The following is a 23,347-nucleotide window of genomic DNA, read 5'->3' as shown; positions in this document are numbered from 1 at the left end:
GGTGAGGTTTATGTTATGTGAATTTTACCTCAATTAAAAAATATGGCTATCCCCCCCCCCGAAAAAAGTGTATTTGTTTATTTTTCAATTTTGTGGAAGGTAAAGGCAAAATAGTGCTTTTGATGGCTTCCAACTGGGGATAGTGCAGAAGAGGTGGAAGCATCGTATGCATGCTCCTTCCCTTATAGAATGTTGTATTCCTCTATATAGCAAGCCCAAAGCAAAACATTTATTCAAAACATTTTAATTAGTAAAATTAAATACAGATTTCCCTTTCATGTCATTTTTTGATGGCTTTCTTAGATATATTTTACATACCATGAAGCTCACCTATTTAAAGTGTTCAAGTCAATGATAGATTTTTAGTGCATTTACAGAGTTTTTCTGTCACATTTCAAAATACATAAAAATTTCAAGCTACACCTGCCTTTCAAAACCTTTAATTTCTCCTACTAATTTATTTCTCTGTGGCCGACAAAAAAAGCCTTTTAGCAGTTCTCAGATGTGAATTGTTTTTAATATTAAAGCCACTCCTATTAATTTGGGACTTTCTGAAAGGCCAGTATACCATCTATCCTTATTTGCAGATTCTGTATTTGCAGATTCACCTACCTGCTAAAATTTACTTCTGACCCCCAAAATCAGTACCCACGGCACTTTCATGGTCAATTGCAGACATGCTCAGAGTGACAAAAATTTTGAGTCCCCTCATGTACATGTTCCCAGCTTCAGGTGGAGCAGGGTGACACTCTGGCTTCTTATATCAGTTCTCATACTGCAAACAAGTGTCCTTTTCAGTCTATTCAAGTGCATGTTTTTCATATTTTATGGGGGTTTTTTGGTGATCTTACTGATCAAACTGGCCTCCCATTGTAACTTTTAGTGCTGTATGATGTTTCCAAGCACAGGAAGGCTGTGATGTCCCTTATAGAGAAACTAAGAGTTAAATAAGCTTCATTCAGGCATGAGTGACAGTGCTTTTGGCTATGAGTGCAGTGTTCATGAATCAACAATATATAGTAATAAGGTGTCTTTAAACAGAAACACACATAAAACAAGGTTATGTCTTCATCGGCTGATAAAATTGTTGGCACCAGAGGCTCACAGGAACCTAACCCTGTGTTTCCCTTAGAAGCAATGGTTCAGTATTTGCTGATTGTTTACACTGACTTTATAGAATAGGACTACTCCAAACAACAAGAATTAATTGTATATAATGCTACATAATCATTATAGGCCATAGGCTTGTTCATTGATGTAAGGTTGGTAATGATGAAATGTCATATTTATTTTGGGCTGATAATGAGCATCCTTGGTAAGATTTCCCTTAAAATAGTAGTTTTCCGATGGGGTTAGAACGGAAGGCTCTTGCACAGGGATGAGAAGGAACCTAAGCACGCCAGGCTGCACCTTTCAGTCACCTTCATATATAAGATTCTGCCGGGTGCCTGGGTGGCTCAGATGGTTAAGCCTCTGCCTTCAGCTCAGGTCGTGATCCCAGGGTCCTGGGATCGAGTCCCACATCCGGCTCCCTGCTCAGCGGAGAGCCTGTTTCTCTCTCTCCCTCTGCTCATGCTCTCTCTGTATCTCTCTGTCTCAAATGAATAAAGAAAAAAAATAAAAAAATAAAAACTTAAAAAAATAAAAATAAAAAGATTCTGCCATTACCTGTTACATATTTGGGAGTTTTATGTAAGATACCATTTGAAAACAGGATGCCACTACTTTAAGGGAAAAATTTGCGGGGTGGGGCACCTGGGTGGCTCAGTTGGTTAAGCGTCTGCCTTCGGCTCAGGTCATGATCCCAGGGTCCTGGGATCGAGCCCCACATCGGGCTCCCTGCTCAGCGGGAAGCCTGCTTCTCCCTCTCCCACTCCCCCTGCTTGTGTTCCTTCTCTCGCTGTGTCTCTCTCTGTCAAGTAAATAAATAAAATCTTAAAAAAAAAAAAAACTTTTTTTTTTTTTTTGAAAAGCATGCTTTGTATAAGGATGAAGCCAAATCATAGCAAGGCAAGGAAGAAAACCCTTTTCCACATCTTGCAACAATTTTATCTTGAATGATGCCAGAAAAAGCTTAGCTTCTCAAAAAACAATTATTTCTTATCTCTCTATCCATGTGTCTATCACGTGATTTAAGGGAAATACCTGTTTGCAAAAAATACAGCACTTATATTTGGAAATTTAAAGATCTTATTTTTTTTAAGAAAAAAAAATATAGCCCCTAGATTATGGACATGATTAAAGATTCCCAAAATTTTAGTAATTTCTCTTTTCCACTCAGTGTTCAAAGCTTATATGTACTTCAGATCTTCTCCTTTCACTAATCCCTAATGAAGAAAACCTTTACTCTCTGCCCTGGACAGTGGGAATATATTGCATGTCAGAGATTAAAGTGTTCACTTTTATGCAGTAACATTCCCATATTATGGAAATTTAGGAGACTATCATAAAAATCAAAGTTAAAGCTGGCCGGTTAGCTCAGTTGGTTAGAGCGTGGTGCTAATAAAAATCAAAGTTAAATACAGTGCACATTAAGTTTTGCTGCTTTAGATACCAGGTAATTAATATCTTGTTAAGTTGCTGGTAAACATGGTAGCCTAGTGAGTATACTGATAACCCACAGTGACCAGAAATGCCACTTGCCCTATAATGCCCTTAATTGTAGTAAAGACTGGTCACAGCAGTGAGAAAGCTTAAGAAAAAGCCCTTGGTCAAACTAGATTTTAATAGATTGTCATCTTTTCTCCTTTGAGTTAGTATGTGGAAAATAATTCTTTATTTTTTAATGCAGAACAATCAAAAGAAGCTATCTTGTTGGTATCATGCTTTGTCTTTGTCAAAGAACATCTCTATTAAGTAAACTTAAGACACAAAAATGATTTATAATCCTTTTTAGAGCAGATGCACTTAAGTATAAAGCATGTTACCGAAAATGTACTGGAGAAAAAAGTTTGAAAATTTGGATTTGGTTGGAGACTTGTCATTTTCTGTCTCATAGAGCCAAACTTACTGAGTGGCACTGCCCATAGTGTGAACAGAAGAGGCGTAAAAAGACGAGACCTAGACATCGAAGAGCTTAGAGAGATCCTTTCTTCTCTCCTACCGTTTGTGCGAATTGAACACATCTTACCTATAAACAGTGAAGTCCTAAGTGATGCGGTAAGTTCCTTTCTTCATTTATCTCTTTCATGAAAAGAAAATGCACCAAAATGTACAGGTTTATCTTTTTTTTTTTTTTTAATCATTGTACTTAATTTCTACTAATAGAGTATGGTGAAACTGTAAAGTCCTTGAGGACAGAGACAGACGTGTGTTTTGTACCGTATTGTGTCCCCCGTGTAGGCCGCTGGCACACATGTCGGGTAAATGAGAGTTGAGTGGGTACAGCGGTCTGACTTCTGCAAGAAGATAGTCTAGGGGAGGTACTTGAGCCATTCATCAGTGTAGATCAAGTAGATCTTACTCACAAAGGAAAGGGTAGAGATTACTTCTGGAGACTTTTACACAGCAATAAATCAGGGAGAAGAGAAGGAGTTTGGTTCAGTGTGAAAAGGATGACTGAATCTTATGATCGTATTTCAGTTAAAAAGTAATGGAGCTGATCATATTACTTACATAGTTTTTTTAAAGTGAAATTTTTAATAGAATTGCTTGAATTAATGGACATGAAAAATAAATATTATAAATATTACTTCTTCACATGTTGGTTTATAACTTTAATGCAATGCTTACAGACATCATGATAGTGTTTTCAACTGCTCAGGAACATAAGTCATCTGGAAAAAACTGATAAGAATTTTGTTTCATTGCATACAAGTGTTTTATTTATTTGTTTATTTTCTTTTGAAGTTTTTGTTGAAATTCTAATTAGTTAACATACAGTGTAATACTCATTTCAGGTGAGGAATTGCATGATTCATCACTTACATACAACACCCAGTGGTCATCACAACAAGTGCATTCCTTAATCCCCATCACCTATTTCACCCATCCCCCCCTCCCACCTCCCTTCTGGTAACCATCAGTTTGTCCTCTGTAGTTAAGATTCTGTTTCTTGGTTTTCCTCCCTCCCCCCTGCCAATGTTCATTTGTTTGTTTGATAAGAATTTTTTTTAAGTTCTCTAAAGAGCACATAATGAAGGAGGGATAACTCTTCCAGAATTTAAAATATATTTTTAGGGGTGCCTGTCTGGCTCAGTTGGTAAAGCATGCAACTCTTGATCTCAAGGTCGTGAGTTCAAGCCCCATGTTGGGCCTAGAGCTTACTTTAAAAAACAAAAACAGAAACAAAAAAAAAAACCTCTAACTTGAGATGCGAGCAAAACAGAAAAGACAAAATAGCCCAGAAAAAGATCCTCATTAATATTTAACAATTAAACATATAATCTATCAGATATCAGTGAATCATTGTGGTGCTAGACTAGCTGGTATGATGGGGGAGTTTGTTTAAAGTTAAACCTTCGGGCGCCTGGATGGCTCAGTTGGTTAAGCGACTGCCTTCGGCTCAGGTCATGATCCTGGAGTCCCGGGATCGAGTCCCACATCAGGCTCCCTGCTCAGCAGGGAGTCTGCTTCTCCCTCTGACCCTCCTCCCTCTCATGCTCTCTGTCTCTCATTCTCTCTCTCTCACAAATAAATAAAATCTTAAAAAAATAAATAAAAAAAATAAAGTTAAACCTTCATTTCACTTGCACACAAAATTAATCCCTGTTAGATTGCAGAATTAAATATTAAATTGAAACATGGAAAAAGTAGAAGAAAATAATTAAATATTTATGATATTTATGATTAGAAAAAAATGTTCAGTCTCACTAGTAATCACACACACCAAAGAAGGCAAAATAAAGCCATAAATTACTATTTTTTTCACCTATTAAGTCAGTATTTTTTGAAATAATATTACCATCCCATAGGGGAAGTATAACTGATACATTAGTAGCATTGTCCTTAAATATTTGGAAACTGCTCAAATGTCCAATAACAGAAAAAATAAAAGTAAACTATAGGACGACTACTCAACAGAATATTTTGCTGCCTTGAACAATGGTTACAGAGACTAATATAGCAACATGAAAAATGCTAATGATGGAATATAATTTCAGAAAGAAGGATACAAAATAATGTGTTTTTATGTATTCTAGAATTCAATTATGTAAAGATCCATTTGAAAAAGACTGGCAGGAAATATATAAGTATTACTACAGTTGGAGTAGATTAGAGTTATGAGTTTTTCTCTGTTTTCTGAATACTACCTAATGCTGTATAATGCTGTATTTTATTAGTTAAAAACAATTTTAACTGGGCTCCTGGGTGGCTTAGTGGGTTAAGCATCTGCCTTCAGCTCAGGTCATGATCCCAGGGTCCTGGGATCGAGTTCCACATTGGGCTCCCTGCTCAGCTGGGAGTCTGCTTCTCCCTCTACCCCTGCCCCCTGCTCATAATCTCTCTCTCTCTCTCTTTCTCTCTCTCAAATAAATAAAATCTTAAAAACAATTTTAACTAATGCAGCAAATAGACATTTATTATATTTAACAAGAGTAATATTTGACACAAAACAGTGTGTGGTTCTGGTTTTGTTTGTTTTTTTTACAATACTTGGTTTTGTTTAAAACCTGGGGGACACCTGGGTGGTTCAGTCAGTTAAGCATCTGCCTTCGGCTCAGATTATGATCCTGGGGTCCTGGGATTGAGCCCTGTGTCGGGCTCCCTGCTCAATGGGGAGTCTACTCCTTCTGCCCGTACCCTTCCCCCCCACTCGTGCTCTCTCTCGCTATCGATCTCTCTCAAATAAATAAAATCTTTTTTAAAAAAACCTGGGACACAGGGGCTTCTAGGTGGCTCAGTCCATTAAGCGTCTGCCTTCAGCTCAAGTCATGATCCCAGCGTCCTAGGATGGAGCCCCGCTTCAGGCTCCCTGCTCAACGGGGAGTCTCTTCTCCCTCTCCCTCTGCCTCCCCCCACTTGTGCACACGCGCATGAGATCTCTCTCTCTCTAATAAGTCTTTAAAAAAAAAAACCTGGGACACAAACCAAATTGAGCCCTGATTTTGGTTTAGAAAGATAATTTAGAACTTTGGTTTAGTAGACTTAGAAAATACATCTCTCTCTTCTTAATTTCGTGCTTTGCCCAGAAGTCCCCAGTGAAAGTTTGCTAATTAATAATAGCTGTTAAGCATAAAACACTCTTAGTGTGTGCTAAGCACTGTGCTGAGTGCATTACCTGTATTACCATCATTAATCCTCACAGCCACCTTAATGAGCTATAGGTACTTGCTTTATTTTCTCCTAGCATAGACGAGGAAACAACAAGGCCACCACATTTAGTTAGTCATGCAGAGTCCCGTCTCCAGGGCCATCTGGGAGCCCTTAAAGTGAGGTCCAGATGAAAGGACATGTCCATGCTCACATGGCTATTAAATGGGGACTTAGGGATCTGTGTCCAGTCTGCCTCCCCTAGAGCTCCTGTCCCTAACCACCAGGCAGACTGCCTGCATCCTTGTACTCTAGATATAGGCCCAAGAAGATGTTCTTGCTTTGTCTTGAGGCGGATGGGGTGGGGATGGAATCCGTTTCTAGATGAGTAAGGAAAAAAAAATAGAAATTGGTTTTTATTAAAAGTTCTGAAAGCTAATCCAACTCATTGTATTTTTAATTACTATAGCTCTTGTTTTAAAAGCATCATTTTAAAATGGTGGTTCAGTTGGTTGAGCAACTGCTTTCCGCTCAGGTCATGATCCCGGAGTCCTGGGATCAAGTCCCACATCGGGCTCCCGGCTTAGCGGGGAGCCTCCTTCTCCCTCTGACCCTCTCCCCTCTTATGCTGTTTCTTTCTCTCTCTCTCTCTCTCTCTCTCTCAAATAAATAAATAAATAAATAAATAAAATCTTTTAAAAAATAAATAAATAAAAGCGTCATTCCGGGGGCGCCTGGGTGGCTCAGTCGTTACACGTCTGCCTTTGGCTCAGGTCATGATCCCAGGGTTCTGGGATCGAGCCCCGCATCAGGCTCCCTGCTTGGCAGGAAGCCTGCTGCTCCCTCTCCCACTCCCCCTGCTTGTGTTCCCTCTCTCGCTGTGTCTCTCTCTGTCAAATAAATAAATAAAAACTTGAAAAAAAATAAAATAAAAAATAAAAGCATCATTCCTCTGTATAGAGAAAAGTGGTACATTATAGTACCTTTTTATTGCTGAATCCTTTAAATATTCTTAAACATTTGGAGTATTTTGAAATTTCACATATATTCCTAAATTTTCATGATTTATAGGTGTAATTATTTTTTATCTTAGTAGTATTCTAGGTCTACACAAATCTTTAGTTCATCTAAAAATAATTTTTTTTCAAGATGAAAAGAGGCTTGATTAGTACTCCTCCATCAGATATGCTTCCTACAACAGAAGGTGGAAAATCAAATGCCTGGTTACGGCAAAAAAATGCTGGAATATATGTTCGTCCTCGACTATTCTCTCCCTATGTGGAGGAAGCAAAGGTAATGAAAATCATTTTAAGATATTAGAGTACATTTTATGAACTAGCACAAAGATACTCATTGTGGTATTGTAAACATTTAGAAATTGCTTAAATATCCAGTAATAGGGAAAATGAAAGTAAACTCTAGTTCAACTACTCACGGGAATAGTTTTCTGAAATGTTTAATTATCAAGCGTATTTTTATAACTTAGGTCATGTTGAATTGCATTTTACATTTTTCTCATCTTAGTTGTGTTGCAAATTGTTAATTTGGAAAAAAATAAATTTTACTGAAATGATAGTATTTTGTGATCTTCAAGATGGGAAAAATGTTCTGAAAGAAAATTGCACACATTTTGTCTTTCTTAAAGAAATGACATGGTTTCTTATAATGTGTTTCTGTAATGGCTGACTGTTGGAAATTATGTTTAGTTTTAGAATAAATGCACAAAACTAAGATAAAATTTCAGGCTTACTAAGTAAATTGTGTATTATAATATGAAGAATTCCAAGAAAATATGGTAATGTGAAAATGGAATACTGTGATGTTTATTAGCTGTATTTGGCCATTAGAACTTTGGGATGGCCTTTTGAGGAACTGACTGACACTCTTTGAAAGTCAGAAATCACCCTTAATTAAGCTTTGTGAAACAAATTAACAGGCAAAACATTGTGTTTCGGTATAGAATTAAGTTACCTTAATTTTTTTTCTCATTTTGATTGTCAGAGCTCCTAGCTTAAGATATGCGAAAGGATTTGTGAGAAGTTAATTTTATTGAGTAGGTCAATAATCTACCTCTTATTGAGTGGTTGGCACTTTAAGTAATCTAAAATAGGAAAAAGGTAAAATGGTTGGGTCTGGTTTTTCGGAAATAAGTTCAGTGCTTAACAGCACGCAAGTAGCAGAGGCCTTTACCAAAGGTTGTGTCTGGTGATAAAAGAAAAGGTCCGTAATAAATGATCCTGCATTCTGCTCTGTCTCAGAATGGGGCAGCGGGAGCTAATCAGATAGTCCTCCTGGGACTTCCCTGTTCCCTGATGGCTGAACCCACACTTAAATAGATAATTGCCCCCGGGAAATGTGGAAGGGTTTTTATACATCATTTTGGCCACTCTGTAGTTTGTTGAGATTCATCTGAAACTAAATTAGCAATTGGGTTTATATGTTGGTCTGTTGAATTTAAAATCAATCTTCAGTATTTTGTATTTTGAGCATTTGTTGTTGGATCTGATATTTAGCTCATGTATAGATTGTTTTTATAGTAACTTTAGGTATAATTTCCTTCTGACTAATTTTATACATTCAAATTTCGAATACTTTAATTAAAAGCAAACAATCAGAAGATAATTATTTCTTTTCCAAGATGATACAGAAAGATTCTTAGGGGTTCTTTCTCCTTTCACTATTAATTTTAAGCTTCATGCACTGAAAACAATAAATTCCTTTTTTATATGATGAAGGCTATAATCTTTCTCCAAACGTGATTTACAGAGATGAGTTGACAGATTCTCTTAATACTGAATCATTATTTCAGTCAGTGCTGGATGAGATGATGGTGGAGCAAACAGATCTTGTGCGTTTGCGAATGGTTAGAATGTCCAACGTGCCAGACACACTTTACATGGTCAACACCGCCGTGCCACAGTGCTGTCACATGATGAGCCACCAGCAGATCAGCAGTCACCAGTCAAGCCCTCCTTCAGTCGTAGCCAATGAAATTCCAGGTGAGATGGTAGCCTTCTGTCGGGCATTTATATTTAAATGAATAATCTGATCATTTTTGTAGCCTTTTTGTATGTGCTAATTCTCTCCACTTTCCAGTACCCATTATGCATTGTTCTCATTAAAGAATTAGTACTTAATAAGCTAGGTTTTTTTGTTTCATATTTTATTTTCCAGTGTGTACAGGTTTTCCGGTTAGCCCTGGGTTTCCCAACCTTGGTGGTCTTGACACAATTCCTTGTTGAAGGGGCTGTCCTGTGCACCGAAGGATGTTCAGCAACATCCTGGGCCTATACCCACTAGATGCCAATAGCATGTGCACACACGCATGCGCACTGCACGCACGCACTCCTTTGTGACAACCTTTTGGAAACATTTTTATGTTTCTAGACATTGCTAAATGTGCTCTGTGGGGCAAAATCGCTTCCTGTTGAGAACCACTAGTTCAAAGGAATGCAGATTTTTCATCACCATAAAGCATGCTCACATAAGACTCTGAGGAGAGTTATAAACTTGTATCTTCGAGTCTAGACATGTGCTCCCAAATGTAATCACTGTTGGTTTCCTAGAGATCCATCCAGCTCCCCAGGATCTGCTCTGTGAATTCTGTTGTAGCGCAGGCTTCTGTCATGACTTTGAGGAAATTTTTTCCTTGACCTTAGTTAGAGATAAAACTGTTATGTCCAAAAATTTCTGAGCATCAGTTAATGTTGATTTTAACCAAAGGACGCTAGTGTCAGGTTTTGAGGTAAAATCCACAGTGATCTGGGGGTCAGAAATTTTATAGAAATTTACCAATTTACCAATTACCACCACAGGATTCAAAAACATCAGCAGACTGTAGCATTATTAGAAATGGCACCGTTCGTTTTCTGCTTATAAATGTCTGTTTCAATAAAGGACAAATAAAAGAATAAAGGAACTATTAATTGAACACATACATTTTACTCTGGGACTGATGTCTGATCAGTTGTTGGCCTTATCAGATTTAGCCACTATGGGCAAAATATTGACAATCATTTATTTAAAAAGTATACAACAGTAGGAAAAGAAATACTACTATAGCTGATTTGTGCAGATATTGAAGCTATGGTCGTTAGCCCGGTTTTATCAGCTTGAGTTAATACAATTGAATAGCAGCATAATTTAATCTTAAAACTGAACCTAAAAAGCCCAGAGATGTTCACAATTAAGTGTGTTCAGAAAAATAAGACTTGTCTTTGTTGTCTTATTTAACAAGACCTGGTCCTATTCTGGTGTTATCTGATTCTTCCCTCTTCCTTGCTCACCTCACCCTAAGGAAGGCCCTATAGCTTTATTGGAGAAGATGCCAATAAGGCTCATATCCTGGCTCTGCCACTTTATTTTTGTGACTTTTGACAAGATAACTACTTCCCTGAGCACTAATTTCCTTGTCTGCGAAATGGTTATAATATCTCCTTTCTAGGGTTGTTACGAAGATTTGAGGAAGTACCATGAGTAAGATGCTTAGGAGTTCACTGGCACAAAGTAAACACTCAGTAAATGATAGCTCCCCTTTCCCCAGAAATAATAGCCATGGCCAGTCTAGTCAGTTTGTCTCTTAGATATTTATAGACGGTGTCCCCAATTCCCCAGCCCCCTGCTACAGCCTTAGTCCAGGTTCCTAACTGGTGTTCCTGCCTCTAACCTAACTCCCATTCTGGCCTTTACACCAGGGCTCAGCAGACATTTTCCAGAAGGGCCATTTGGTAGATATTTTAGGCTTTGTTGGCTCTGCAGTCCCCATCGCAGCTACTTAACTCTGCCATCAGAAGCACCAGAGACACTACCTAAACAAGTGGGTGTAGCTGTGTGTCAGTAAAACTTTATTTACAAACCAGGTGGCAGGCTTGATTCAGCCTCCAGGCTGTAGTTTGCCATCCCCTGCTTTACCCTGCTCTCAGAGTACGCTTACTGCCTCACCGCTCTCCTCTGATCCTGTCATTCCCCTGTACAAGCGACTCCCTGTAGTTCTTACCGTGACATGCAGGGTCATTCATGATCTTCTCCTACCAATCTTTCTCGCCTTCTCTCTTCCTACTCTTCCTGCTTGTACCTCTGAACCCTAGTGGTGCCCACTGCTCATGCCCTGCTGTCACCTGCCCATTTGACACATGCCTGGTCCTTCTGCTCGAGACACGTGCCTTCACTCTACTTTCTTAACTGCCTGGTTTTCTCTCCTTTTTCCAGACTCAGATTCCCCTTCTCTAGGCAGCATATAAATTACTATGTTTCCAGGAAATTAAAATGCTATCAACAAATGTATAAGAAGATTCTAATGCAGAACACATGCTTTCTTTCTTGTGCTCAATGGGTGGTCTTGCATGCAGCTCAGATATTTTGTGAACCAACCCTTTCTTTTTTCAGTTCCTCGTCTCCTCATTATGAAAGACATGGTCAGACGTCTGCAGGAGCTCCGGCACACTGAGCAGGTGCAGAGAGCCTACGCACTCAACTGTGGGGAAGGCGCCACGGTCAGCTACGAAATTCAAATTCGAGTGTTAAGGGAGTTTGGTCTCGCGGACGCTGCTGCAGAGCTCTTGCAGGTGGGGATGGCATTCGACTAGGTGCAATAGGGAGACTTGATCATTGTGCAGAAGTTATTTCAGACCTCTCAAGGAGCCCTCACGGCGTGCGTCTGTTTCTTAGCGCATTCCCTTTCGCTGCCTCGAGGGACTGTGATAGCCTGGAAGTCCTGTCCTGTCCAAGGCACACCCCCCCGCCCCGCCCTCTGTAGAGACCGTATGTAGGGTAGATGGAGCGCACAGGCTCTGGAGGGAGAGCTGAATTTATATCTTGGCTCTGCTGCTTATCAATTAGTTAGTTTGGGCCAACCACATAACCACTCCGAGTGTCAATTTCCTTAGCAGTAGAGTGGATGTTGTGAAGATAAGAGGTGCTGTATGTAAGCAGCTGTGTCTCTTGTGCCTAATAGGCCCGCTAAAAGTTCATGGTGTGCATCCCCATCGAAGGTGAAAGAGGAAGTCGAAAATTCTGACCCTCCACTGCTCTCTGTCCCTCTTTGGGTCTCTAGATTTCAGGTTGTGGCCTACTACCAGACTTAACAGATCTGCCAGATGCCCCTTTTCTTCCTCTCCCCTCCTCCAGATAATAAGAAATTTTTTGCAGGAAGTTACAAATCCTATAAGCTTGAGAATCAAGGAATGAGTGCTTTTTTGTTTTTTCTTTAACGAGCAGGGGAAAAAACTCATTTCTTACCAAGTACCAGAGCAGTATCATCGGTTTTGCGATGAAGGAAAACGTGTAAAGTGGTTTGTTCACAGTCGCGAAATCAGAGCCTAAAATAAAATTTTATTTTGTCTGGTCAAGTGATTGAATTTTTTTTGCCCCTGACTCCAGACTTGTTTAGCCTGAGTCTTCAAAGGGAATGTGGTTGTGGTGTTTACAGGGCAGCAGGCCGTTCTTGATTTTCATTTTTTGCCATGGTTTCCATCCCTGAAATAGAGTCTTGTTATCTATTCATTTCTTTTCCTTTTGCCATTCTAAATTGTATCTTAATTTGATATCTTAAGATGTATAAAAGTTTTATAAATTAAATATTCTTATATAATGTTTATCAAAATACTAATCAAACTGAGTCATACGTAACAGGTAAAGATTAGCATTTTATAGTTATTTCAGACAGAGTGGAGATGTTGTCAGAAAATTCTAGGAGGATCCTCACTTGTATGCCTTTTCTTCCTTTGGTACTTAATTTTATTTTCTCAGCAAAGACACGTTTGAATTAGGTTTTATTTCCTGCTTTTGCATTATCGCATGATCTTGCAAGAGATAACTGATCTGATTGCTGGAATATTTAGTTAAGCAGCTCTCCTTGATAGCCGTATCTTAGGCTGCAGAGCCTCCACTGTATCCTTTTGTGCTGTGATTAAGGTAGTTTTTTCTTGGGCTTCTGGCCTCGAGGAATATGTTGTGCCTTATACTCTTGCTAAATGTGGTTTTCTCAGGATCTCACTTAATGCTCTCAACCTGTAAATTTCTATCTAGGAAATTTGCTAATAAATGTCCTTTTTGTTTGTTTGTTTGTTTAAATCTTTCTTAGAATCCTCACAAGTTCTTTCCGGATGAACGTTTTGGGGATGAAAGTCCACTCTTGACAATGAGACAGTCCGGGAGATGTCGTGTTAACAGTACCCCCACTGCAGAAACCATGTTTACAGATCTGGACTCTTTTGTGGCCTTCCATCCACCCTTGCCCCCCCCACCACCTCCGTACCACCCCCCAGCTACCCCAATCCATAACCAACTCAAAGCAGGCTGGAAACAAAGACCTCCCAGCCAGCACCCTTCACGTTCGTTCTCCTATCCCTGTAATCATTCGCTGTTTCACTCCAGAACGGCCCCTAAAGCCGGCCCCCCTCCAGTCTACTTGCCAGGTGTTAGAGCTGCAGCACCTGATTGCACCAACACCACAGGACCGGGGAGACAGACTGTGGCCGCCGCCGCCGCCGCCGCCGCCCCCCCTTCGGCAGCAGTAGCATGTGAGAAACCAGTGGTAAGTTAGCACTTCGCTGATTTACCTGAAATAAAATGTTCCTGGAATATTAGAAGCAATTTCCCTGACCCCAGGAGCCCTGCTGGGACTCAGCAGTGCCCAGGGGTGTTATCGACAAGCTGAAGGCTTAGACTGCAGGGCTGTGGAAAAGAGAGAGAAGGATAATGGAGCAGAGTGGGAGCGTGGGGGAGAGACGGCGTGTGCGTCGGGGCTAGTTGGTACCTTCCTTGTCTGCGTGGTCATTGCGGGTACTCGGAGGGGGTCACGTTACTGGGCGGTGCCAGTGGATGTTACCAGTTTAGTGATGTTCCATTCAAGCACATGTCTAGAAGCTGCCCTCATTTCTATAGAATCTACTCTTCCACCAAATGCTTTGATGGGCCGGGAAGGGGAAGTTATTTATAGCTGTGTATACTGTCGGGAGCCATGTGGTGAAAGACTCCCAGCTCAGAAAATGGACAGATAATCAGTCCTTCGGCCTGGCAGCCTGTTCCATCGGAGCGCACATTTGCCTGGGGGTCACAGTAGCTAGCGTCAGGACCTAGTAAACTAAGCAATAATTCCTGGTCGATTTTGCATTGTATTAGAGGTTGAATTTCTGTTTATATAATACCTTTGGGGAAAAAAAAAAAACAGTAGTGATTTTTGAACCTTCCTGCTCAGTCACACATTGTCTGTCAGTGGTTTTCAATAGAAAAACAAAAGATACATATATTAGTTCAGGGAATCTTTATTAAAATATGATTTTCTGGACATTGGACTAGTGTACACCTTGGGTCAAATTATGATCCTTCCTTACCTTATACCCTTCTACCTACTCTCCCTGCTGTCCCCCCAAGCCCCTAAAAAAGAAGAAACAATAGGGATTGATAGTGTTTGATAGGCCAAATTTCCATCCTATTGGCCTTGCCCTCAGTTCCACAATTTCAAAAGTTCTACTACTTTTTATTTTAAATAAAATTCCCTTTAAAGGTAATTTATTTGTATGTTCATTGCAGTCTTTCTTTTTTTTTTAAGATTTTATTTTTAAGTAATCTCTGCACCCACTGCGGGGCTTCAACTCACAACCCCGAGATCAAGAGTTATACATTCCACCGATTAAGCCAGCCAGGCGCCCCACTGTAGTCTTGATTATAATAAAGAGAAATTGGAAACAACCTTAATGTCAGCAGTGGGAGAATGGCTAAATAAGCCATGATTCATCAATACAATGCAATATTATGCTGTCATTTAAATAGTAACCTCAAAATTTAGTGACAGACTTAGATATGTACTACATTTTGTGAAAATTAATATATGAGCAGAGAAAAAAAAAAAAATACCTCAAAATGTTAACAGTGGTTATCCCAGTAGGGAAGATTAGTGGGGTTTTTTTGTTTTGTTTTTGTGGCCTTTATGATTTTCTTTTTTTTTTTTTTTAAAGATTTTATTTATTTATTTGAGACAGAGAGAATGAGAAAGAGAGAGAGCACATGAGAGGGGAGAGGGTCAGAGGGAGAAGCAGGCTCCTTGCTGAGCAGGGAGCCCGATGCGGGACTCGATCCAGGGACTCCAGGATCATGACCTGAGCCGAAGGCAGTCGCTTAACCAACTGAGCCACCCAGGCACCCGCCTTTATGATTTTCTATATTGTAATCTTTTTTTTTTTTTTAGGTTTTTAAAATGTATTTATTTTAGAGAGCACGCGAGCAAGCACGGGGGCGGGAGGGGAAGAGGCAGAGGGAGAGAGACAAGCAGGCTCCACGCTGAGCCCGACATGAGGCTCGATCCCATGACCCTGAGATCATGACCTGAGCCAAAATCAAGTCAGACACTTAACTGACTGAGACACCCAGGCGCCCTTATAGTGTTACCATTCTTAAAAATAAGCATGTATCACTTTTATAATGAGGAAGCAAAACCAGTGAACATCACTGGTACAAAGAGGGAGTCGTGGGCCTTTTTCTTTTAACCCTCCCTTTTCTTCTCTCTGTTGGCAGTGTACACAACCTGTGCTAAATGATCTAATGCCAGACATCGCCATGGGTGTGTCCACACTGTCACTTAAGGACAGGAGGCTTCCAGAACTGGCTGTAGACACAGAGCTAAGCCAGTCCGTTTCTGAAGTAGGACCAGGGCCTCCCCAGCATCTGTCATGTATTCCACAGAGGCATACGCACACATCTCGAAAGAAACACACACTAGAGCAAAAAGCAGATGCTCGAGAAAATCAGCAGGAATATCCGGATTTCTATGACTTCTCAAATGCTGCTTGCAGACCTTCTACGCCTGCTCCTGGCCGACGCACCCCTTCCCCTTCGCAAGGTGGATACTTTGGTCCTGATTTATATAGCCACAATAAGGCATCACCAAGTGGCTTAAAGTCAGCCTACCTACCTAGCCAGACCTCTCCGAAAAAGCAGGAAGAAGCTAGGAGAGAATATCCCCTTTCCCCTGACGGGCATCTTCACAGACAAAAGAATGAGCCAATCCACCTTGATGTTGTTGAGCAGCCACCCCAGCGGTCAGACTTTCCTTTGGCAGCCCCAGAAAATGTTGGCAGTGGTCCAGCCCACGTCAGGGGACGAACAGCAGTAGAAACTGACTTGACTTTTGGGCTGACTCCCAACAGACCCCCACATCCTGCATGCAGCTCTGAAGTTCCGGAAGAGCGATCCAATAGGAGACTGGTGGACAGCGAGTCCCTGGGCCACGGAGCTCAGCGAAATACCGATTTAGAAAGGGAAGATTCAATAAGCAGGGGAAGGAGGTCACCAAGCAAGCCAGACTTCCTCTACAAAAAGTCTGCCCTCTGAGAGCAACCTCCAAGTCGTCTGTGCCTGAGATGTGAAACATCCCATTTTATGATGTAACCCGACAACTTAGAGACCAGTTTATCGATGCCAGCTAACTCAGTTTCACGTTATTTTATTCTAGTTTTTGTATATACATGTTTATGAGACGTGGCATGCTACGAGGGTTCTTTTGAATGCTGCATCTGTCTGTTTTGTGTTTGAACAGTTGTGTGGGGAAGCATTTTTAAGAGCAAGCAAGCTGGCACTTTTTTTTTCCTCTTTACAAATGATGGAATTTTTTTGCACTTGTACATTTATTTTATCTGTATTGATTTTTTATCAGTATGTCAGACTTTATTGCCACATTTAAAGGAACCGTATTTTCATACTTTTTTGCATTTTACCTTTCATCTACCAGTTTCCACGTGCATTGGACTGCACACTAAGATGTATTTTCTTATGAAATAGTTCTGTGCTTATTTTTTAATTATAGAAATTCCAAAGAACAGCACATCAAAATGCTCCTCTCTCTTCGGTAATTGTTTTAGTTCAGAAATCTTCCTGCTCGATCTCCATAAGTCTAATATCATTCTTCCTTAACAAGTCTCGGGAGCTGGTCTTCATTTCTCCAGCGGGAGTCCAGTCAGGATCCTGACGTTTTCTGGTTCGGTAAAGAACCGAAAGGAGCAAAGCCTTTTGTGCCCAGGCTGAAGCTGTAGCGTTGTTCACCGTGTGGGCGCCGTCGGAATCCCCGCTGATGCCGGTACTGCGCATTAGCATGGCGCTAGATGAGGTTCTCAAGACATTGGATTTCGTGGAATCCTAAGGCAGCGGAAATAGCGAAGTAACTGAAGGGTTGCCCGACGGGATTTCTGGTTCTGAGCGCCGACTCTCCAGCTGAGACGGGAAATGACTGCTGCTGCCTTCAGTTTTCTTGCTCTCTGTGGGAAAAAAAACAAAAGGGCTTCAGTCTTACGGATGTCATTTGGTGTTTGTAAGCCTATGTTTTCTTTTAAATGTTTTTCAAAGTTTGTCTGAATTTTGGTGTCCTAAAAAAGTTGTTGAAGGATGCATAATGCTTTGTCACCAAAAAAGAAAAAGAAACCTTTTTTTTTTTTTTTTCCAGTGAAACACTACATGTCCTACTTGAACTCCACTGGGGACGCTGGTTTGGGATTTTACTGAACCACTGAGCACATGGGATCTTTTAAGATCCTCTCCCTTTGAAGGGCAATGTGTGAGCTAAGGACTGTTTTTTTTCTTACTCTCCAATGTAAATATATTAGTATTTGAGTTTTTAAATCACTTCAACATTATTTGAGCATTCACTTTGTATTTTTACGAACACATACACGTACACAGCCGTAGCACTTAGAAGAAAGGGACTTGCCGAACATCCCCTCATGGGAAGGATGTCTGGGAGCCTCTTTTCTACATATGTATATATATATAAAACTATGAATCACTCACACTCACTCTAAAACTATGCAGGGCTAGGGAGCCTTCACAAGCTACCATATAAATGAATTACATGCACTTTTAAGTAAATAGGTTTCTATTGGGCGTCAACAACTCTGATTTCTCCCGAAGCTGTAGTTTCTCTTAACAGTCTTTCCTACTTTACCCTGTGGATATACACTCAGGAATAATCTGACATTTTAAAAAATCCTAACAGTAGGTAGTCTCAAAGACGGGGAACATGTCAGTCTATCTGCGTTCACCGGCACAGCGCTGCCCCGCGTTCTGCCTGCCTCGTTAGCTGCTACTCGCGTGGTCGTCGATGCTGGTGGCGGTGTGTGCTCAGCCTCGCGCCTCCCGGAGCGCACGCTCGTCCCCTGGGAGGTTGGCTAGCATCGCCTTGGAGGCTCCTTTTTTTAAAGATAGAAAAACATAGGACTCTATGCTCATTTTTAGGAGGTTTGACTCTATAATAGATGATGGTGTCTTTTGAAGCCTATTTCAGTCTGTCTCTCTTCAGAAACAAAATTGTTAATTCCATCATATTCCTTAATGTGTATTTATATACATGTATCGACATGAATTATTTTGATATAGTTTTAAATTTCTATTCTGAATTCAGACTGTACTGTGCTGGTACTGCAAATAAGAGTGAGTAGAGCTAATTCGGGTGGGGAAAAGCATTCTCATCTCTGACCTGTATTTTTTAAAATGTTAGACAAGAGCTGTTTGATGTCACACCATTCATTTTCCTGAAAACTTATTAAATATTCTTTCATATCCCCCAAACATAAAAATAAGTGGCCACTGTTCCTACTTTAATTTATGAAGTTTGCTTTCAATAATTTAGTAGCTGATCTGACTAAACTGTGTATAGAGAGGGACTTGCTTTAATCAGTGGGACTGTGGACTGGTGGGACTTGCAGAAGGTAAGCAGGTGCAGCTTGTGTATGCTAGGGCAGGCGTCTGTGGACTTCTGATGTATCTTGTGAAGGATGGTGGCTAAGGTAGGTTGGATAGCTGTGTGCCTCTGGCTCTTGAGCCCACCTCTCCAATCTTCTGCAACGCTTACTTGTCATTAAAATTGGCATTAAAATTCTGTTAATGCTGTACTAAAATAAATGTGAAGTCTGAGTTAAGATTGCTCTTAGGAAAAAAAAGTATGTATAATATAAACTTTAGGCCGCAGGACCTGGCATTTCACTTGGTTTAGAAATTTCATGAGAACCAAATCTCAAAATACCAGATCTCCTCTCGAGGCCACTGACAATCAGGCCGTCAGACAATCGCCACCTTCAGTGCCCGCCATGTTGCGGTTTAGAGAACTACCATTTAGCTCCTCGAGCGGGAAGAGAAGATCCATGTTTCTTCAAGATGCTGTTGGTCCTCTCCTTATATTTTTGTTTTAGTTTTGTGATTTTGATGGATAAGTTAAGTTCAAAGTTACCTGTGACTCAAGAAGAAATAGCAGCATGAAAGGCAAAAATTATCAGTGAAAAGCAGCTGTTTCAGTTTTCCACGCACCACAGCCTTCCTCCCGTGCCCCGTTAGGTCCTTATAGGCACATGCCCCTAGACCTAAGCTCTCCTGGCGTTTCCAGAACCAGTTGGATTTTAAGGATTTTTAACAGGTTCTTTATATTTGAGTCTTTTTGTAGAGCTGTCTGTGAAACTTTACCTAATTCTTGGTTTTGCGTCCTCAACAACTCTTATTACTACAATTGCCACCTATTGTTGGGTTTTCTCTTGACTGGTTGTTGACGTTCTGGTAGCGGGCAGCCCTTGTGCACGTGAACGTGGGTGATGCTGCAGAGCGTGACCGGGGCGGCGGGGGCCGCGCGCCGGTCTCTGCCGGGGAAGCGGGAACACTTCTCAGTAACTACTCAGCAAAATAGGTATTTTCATAATGTGTAATCCACCTTTCAGGGGGAAACGTGTTTCATGAAACACTTGTAAGACACTTGTTTTGCAATTCTGAGGCATTCGTGTTTTTACCTTAGGAATGAACTCAAAGGGAAATGTTTATTTGACTTTTTTTTTTTTAATTATTATTTGGTTGACTTTCAACTTTCAGTTGAAAGTTACTATTAAAGCAGCAGTGATGGGTGCTATTCCCGGTTCTGCAATGGTTTACTTTGTCTACTAAGTGGTTTACTTTCAAACCTCCTCACACATAACCTTACTAAAAAGAGTTACCGTCACACACTAAAAAGTATTTTTACTATTTTCCATTAACACTGTTGTATGAACAATGTTTTATGAAATGTTGTCTTTTTGTCCTGTAGATTGCAATAGCTGTTATATAATTGTTTAATTGGCAAGTCTTTGGATTTCTTTTTTTCCTCTAGAAAACCCTCAGACCATGTGTCAATCTTCCACATTCTGAATATTATAATAGAAAGATTACTTGCAAGTGTGTGTCTTGAAAATAACCTCTCGTGTTCGTGTGTTTACGTGGGTTCTAAGAGACAAGATAAGCTCTGGAAGCTTCATGGTGTACCTACACGTGACTGTGTATCTGGGTTCCGTGGGCAGGCGGTGTGGACACCTGCTCTTAGATGGGGTGGCTGAAAGGTGACGCTCCCTGCACCCCCTTGCTGTCCGTGCACCGCAGCTGTCGGTCAGAGAGGCGGCACCGTCCGCGGCGCTGCGGTTGTCGTGGTGGTGCTGTCGCCGGTGTGAAGTCAAGTGCCTTCGATGCTAAAGGCTCAGAAACTTTTCTTAACCTGATTCCATGTCCTATGCAAGTGTTTTCTACAACCTGCATAACCAGTACTTTGTAAAACTTGTTTACGCTTCAATTGTACATAGTGTTTTTTAAAGAAATATATAGTATTTTTATTTAGGTACCTCCAAACTTGAATTCGTCTGTGTGAAGCATTGTAAAACGATACATTTCTCTTTTGAGTATCATTACGGTTGTACAAAGGTTTCCACTGGTTCTATTTTTCTACTGTTACTGATAAGCATGTAGCACTGACTTTATCCTACATATAGTTGGCATTTCAAATAAATGGCTTGTATAGAACCTGCTGAGTTGGATACAGTCTGTTTTAGCCCTAGAGCATGCAGTCCTCAATTATAGCAGCGATTGTACTCCGCTAAGGGTAGATTTGGGAGGCTGTGTAGGTGAACTTCCTCTCTGTTTCCAGGATTTCAGTTAACCAGGGGCTCTTTAAAATTATTACGGTTTTCTTGAAAATACCACATTTTCATCTAAATCAAGTTCATTCTCTTCTGTTATTTTACGGGACACTTCTGAGAGATTTCGGTTTACAAATTTTAGCTGAGAGTTACTTGCACAGGGGTCTCCAAAAGAAGTTCAGCGTCCCGCCCATGTGGACCCACACCTGGAGGGTGCCAGGTGCTGTGGTCGGGCCGTGAGAAACCCAGATGCTCCCCAAGACTCACAGGTCTCCATGTGTCTGAGCTCTTCCTCTTTCCAACTCGGGCTCATTCATATTTTTCAATTTGAAAGGGTAAGGGAGTCATGATCTAGTCTAGGTTTCTGAAAAAACATGCAAAATAGAAAGTTTTCTAATTTCCATCTTTTCAATTGCTGTAAAATCAGTATCGTTTTTTTGTTTTAATCATTTCACTAATAAGTTCCATTCTAGCCTTTCCCCCTTCATGTCTCACTAAGGCGATTCTCTATATTTTGTAATCATCTTAGGTTTAACTGTGTGGACTCTCGAGATAAAAGCTAAGGGTTTTTTTTGTAGGTGAGCTTCTTAAAAACCTAAAAAAGAAAAATTGAGTAAGTCAATGTTCATTCCTGTACTTGCAGATGGCCCCTGGAATGGTGGGTGCCGGCCAGCTCCTCAGCCATGTCAGGCTTTACCTTTCCTCAGTGCACTGAGGAATATTTCTTGGGTCCACTCTTCCCAGCAGACAGAGCCAACAGGATACCTATTCTCAGAAACTCTGGACTCGCCAGAAATGACTTTTGTCCTAGAAACAAAGCAGTACAGAGCAGTAGGAGGTTATCATGGGTGAGGGGAAGACCGGCTTGACACGGCCCAGGAATGAATGAGGGAAGAAATATATGCCAGATTCAACGTCAGGCACTTTATTTTTTTTTTCCTTTAATCAATGAATTAGATAGCATTTCCTTTAATCCTCTGTGAATTACATACTGTTATTAGTGCCATTTTGTCACAGATGAGAAGACCAAAGCACAGAGATATCAAGTAACTTGTCCAAGGTCGCACACCCAATACGTCGGTAGAGCCTAAGCTTAAACCCAGATGGGGTGGCTCCAGAGCTGGAGTTCTCAACCATGGAAACATACTGCACCCCAGAGAGGACGGTGACCCAGGCAGGGGGAGCATAATGTGCAGGGGGTGGAGGCGGGCACAAGCGTGGCATTTATTTGTTCCGCAAACATGTATTCATGCAATGAGTAACTTCTAACTGCTCAGTCCTGAGGTGACAGTAATGAACGAGACACAGCCCTGCCCCATAATGGTTGTAGGGTGTCGAGGAATAAAAGACACTGGATTATTACAGAGGTGAGGCTGGGGATCTAATGGCTCCGGGATGGGGAAGACTTCATGTGGAAGGGACCTTCGGAGTGAGAGTGCAGGTCAAGGGAAAGTGAGAACCGCAGGGCAGGGAGGAGGGGGTGTCGGGGGAGGGTTTCCAGGAAGACGCACCGAGGAAACAAGCTCCTGGCAGAGTGAGAGGGGCGTCGGGCCCTCATAGGGCGGGCTGCCAGTTTTGATCCTAGCGGCAGCGGGAAGCTGCCAGAGTTGTAAGCAGATGTGTGCGTTCCACGTTCCCGGACTGCAGAGGAGCTGCGGTGGATCAGGAGACCAGGCAGGAGGCTGGTGCAGCCCTCCCGAGAAGAGCCCAGACAGCCAACAGAAGACGAGGAGGAGGCTGCTGAACGTGATTCTGAATATGGCGTGACCGCTACAGGAACCAGCCCCTGCTGGGTGCGGGGAGAGCAGGAGAAGCTAGGTCAGCAGAGAGACGGGAGTTGCATGGTGGCCGTGTGCACGTGGCAATGGGGTGCGAGCTAGGAGCTTGGGTGTCCAAGCTGGGGGTGCTAGGTGGGAGTTGGCCACATAGGTGGCTGACGTGGACAGCCTCGGGAGTAGATAGCGTGGCTTCGGGGGAAGTTTTGACATGAAAAGGAGGCCCAATGAACTTGGAGGAACTCCAACCTTTACAGTTCAGCTAGAGGGAGCCTCTGGCCAAGGCGGCCTACCGGGTAGAAGGAAAGCAGCAGTGTGGGGCTCCCCGAAGGCCACCCCTTAAAAAGCAGGGAATATGATCTTCAGAATATAGGAAGTGAAAGAAGTGAAACACAAAACCACGCGTACGTATGCTCCCACTCGTGGAGAAGACACAGGAGGTCTGCAATACACTCATATAGACCTGAAAAT

General features: G+C 41.4%; 1 protein-coding gene across 3 annotated transcripts in view; it reads left to right on the top strand.

Annotated features, from left to right (window-relative positions):
• BTBD7 (BTB domain containing 7) overlaps positions 1 to 20,845 on the top strand; it is an 81,353-nt gene extending 60,508 nt beyond the window's left edge. For 2 of the 3 annotated variants that reach the window (XM_036071586.2, XM_078054132.1), the window contains 6 exons: positions 2,999 to 3,159; positions 7,342 to 7,485; positions 9,002 to 9,191; positions 11,578 to 11,756; positions 13,274 to 13,726; positions 15,706 to 20,845. In XM_036071586.2, the coding sequence (XP_035927479.1) occupies positions 2,999 to 3,159; positions 7,342 to 7,485; positions 9,002 to 9,191; positions 11,578 to 11,756; positions 13,274 to 13,726; positions 15,706 to 16,521 (1,943 nt within the window). In that variant the 3' untranslated portion in view covers positions 16,522 to 20,845. The other variant, XM_078054131.1, reaches the window with a different exon arrangement.
• The last annotated feature ends 2,502 nt before the right edge of the window (positions 20,846 to 23,347 follow it).

This window comes from Halichoerus grypus, chromosome 8, assembly GCF_964656455.1.
Source record: "Halichoerus grypus chromosome 8, mHalGry1.hap1.1, whole genome shotgun sequence".
NCBI lineage: Eukaryota > Metazoa > Chordata > Mammalia > Carnivora > Phocidae > Halichoerus > Halichoerus grypus.
This window is presented reverse-complemented; position numbering and strand designations above follow the sequence as displayed.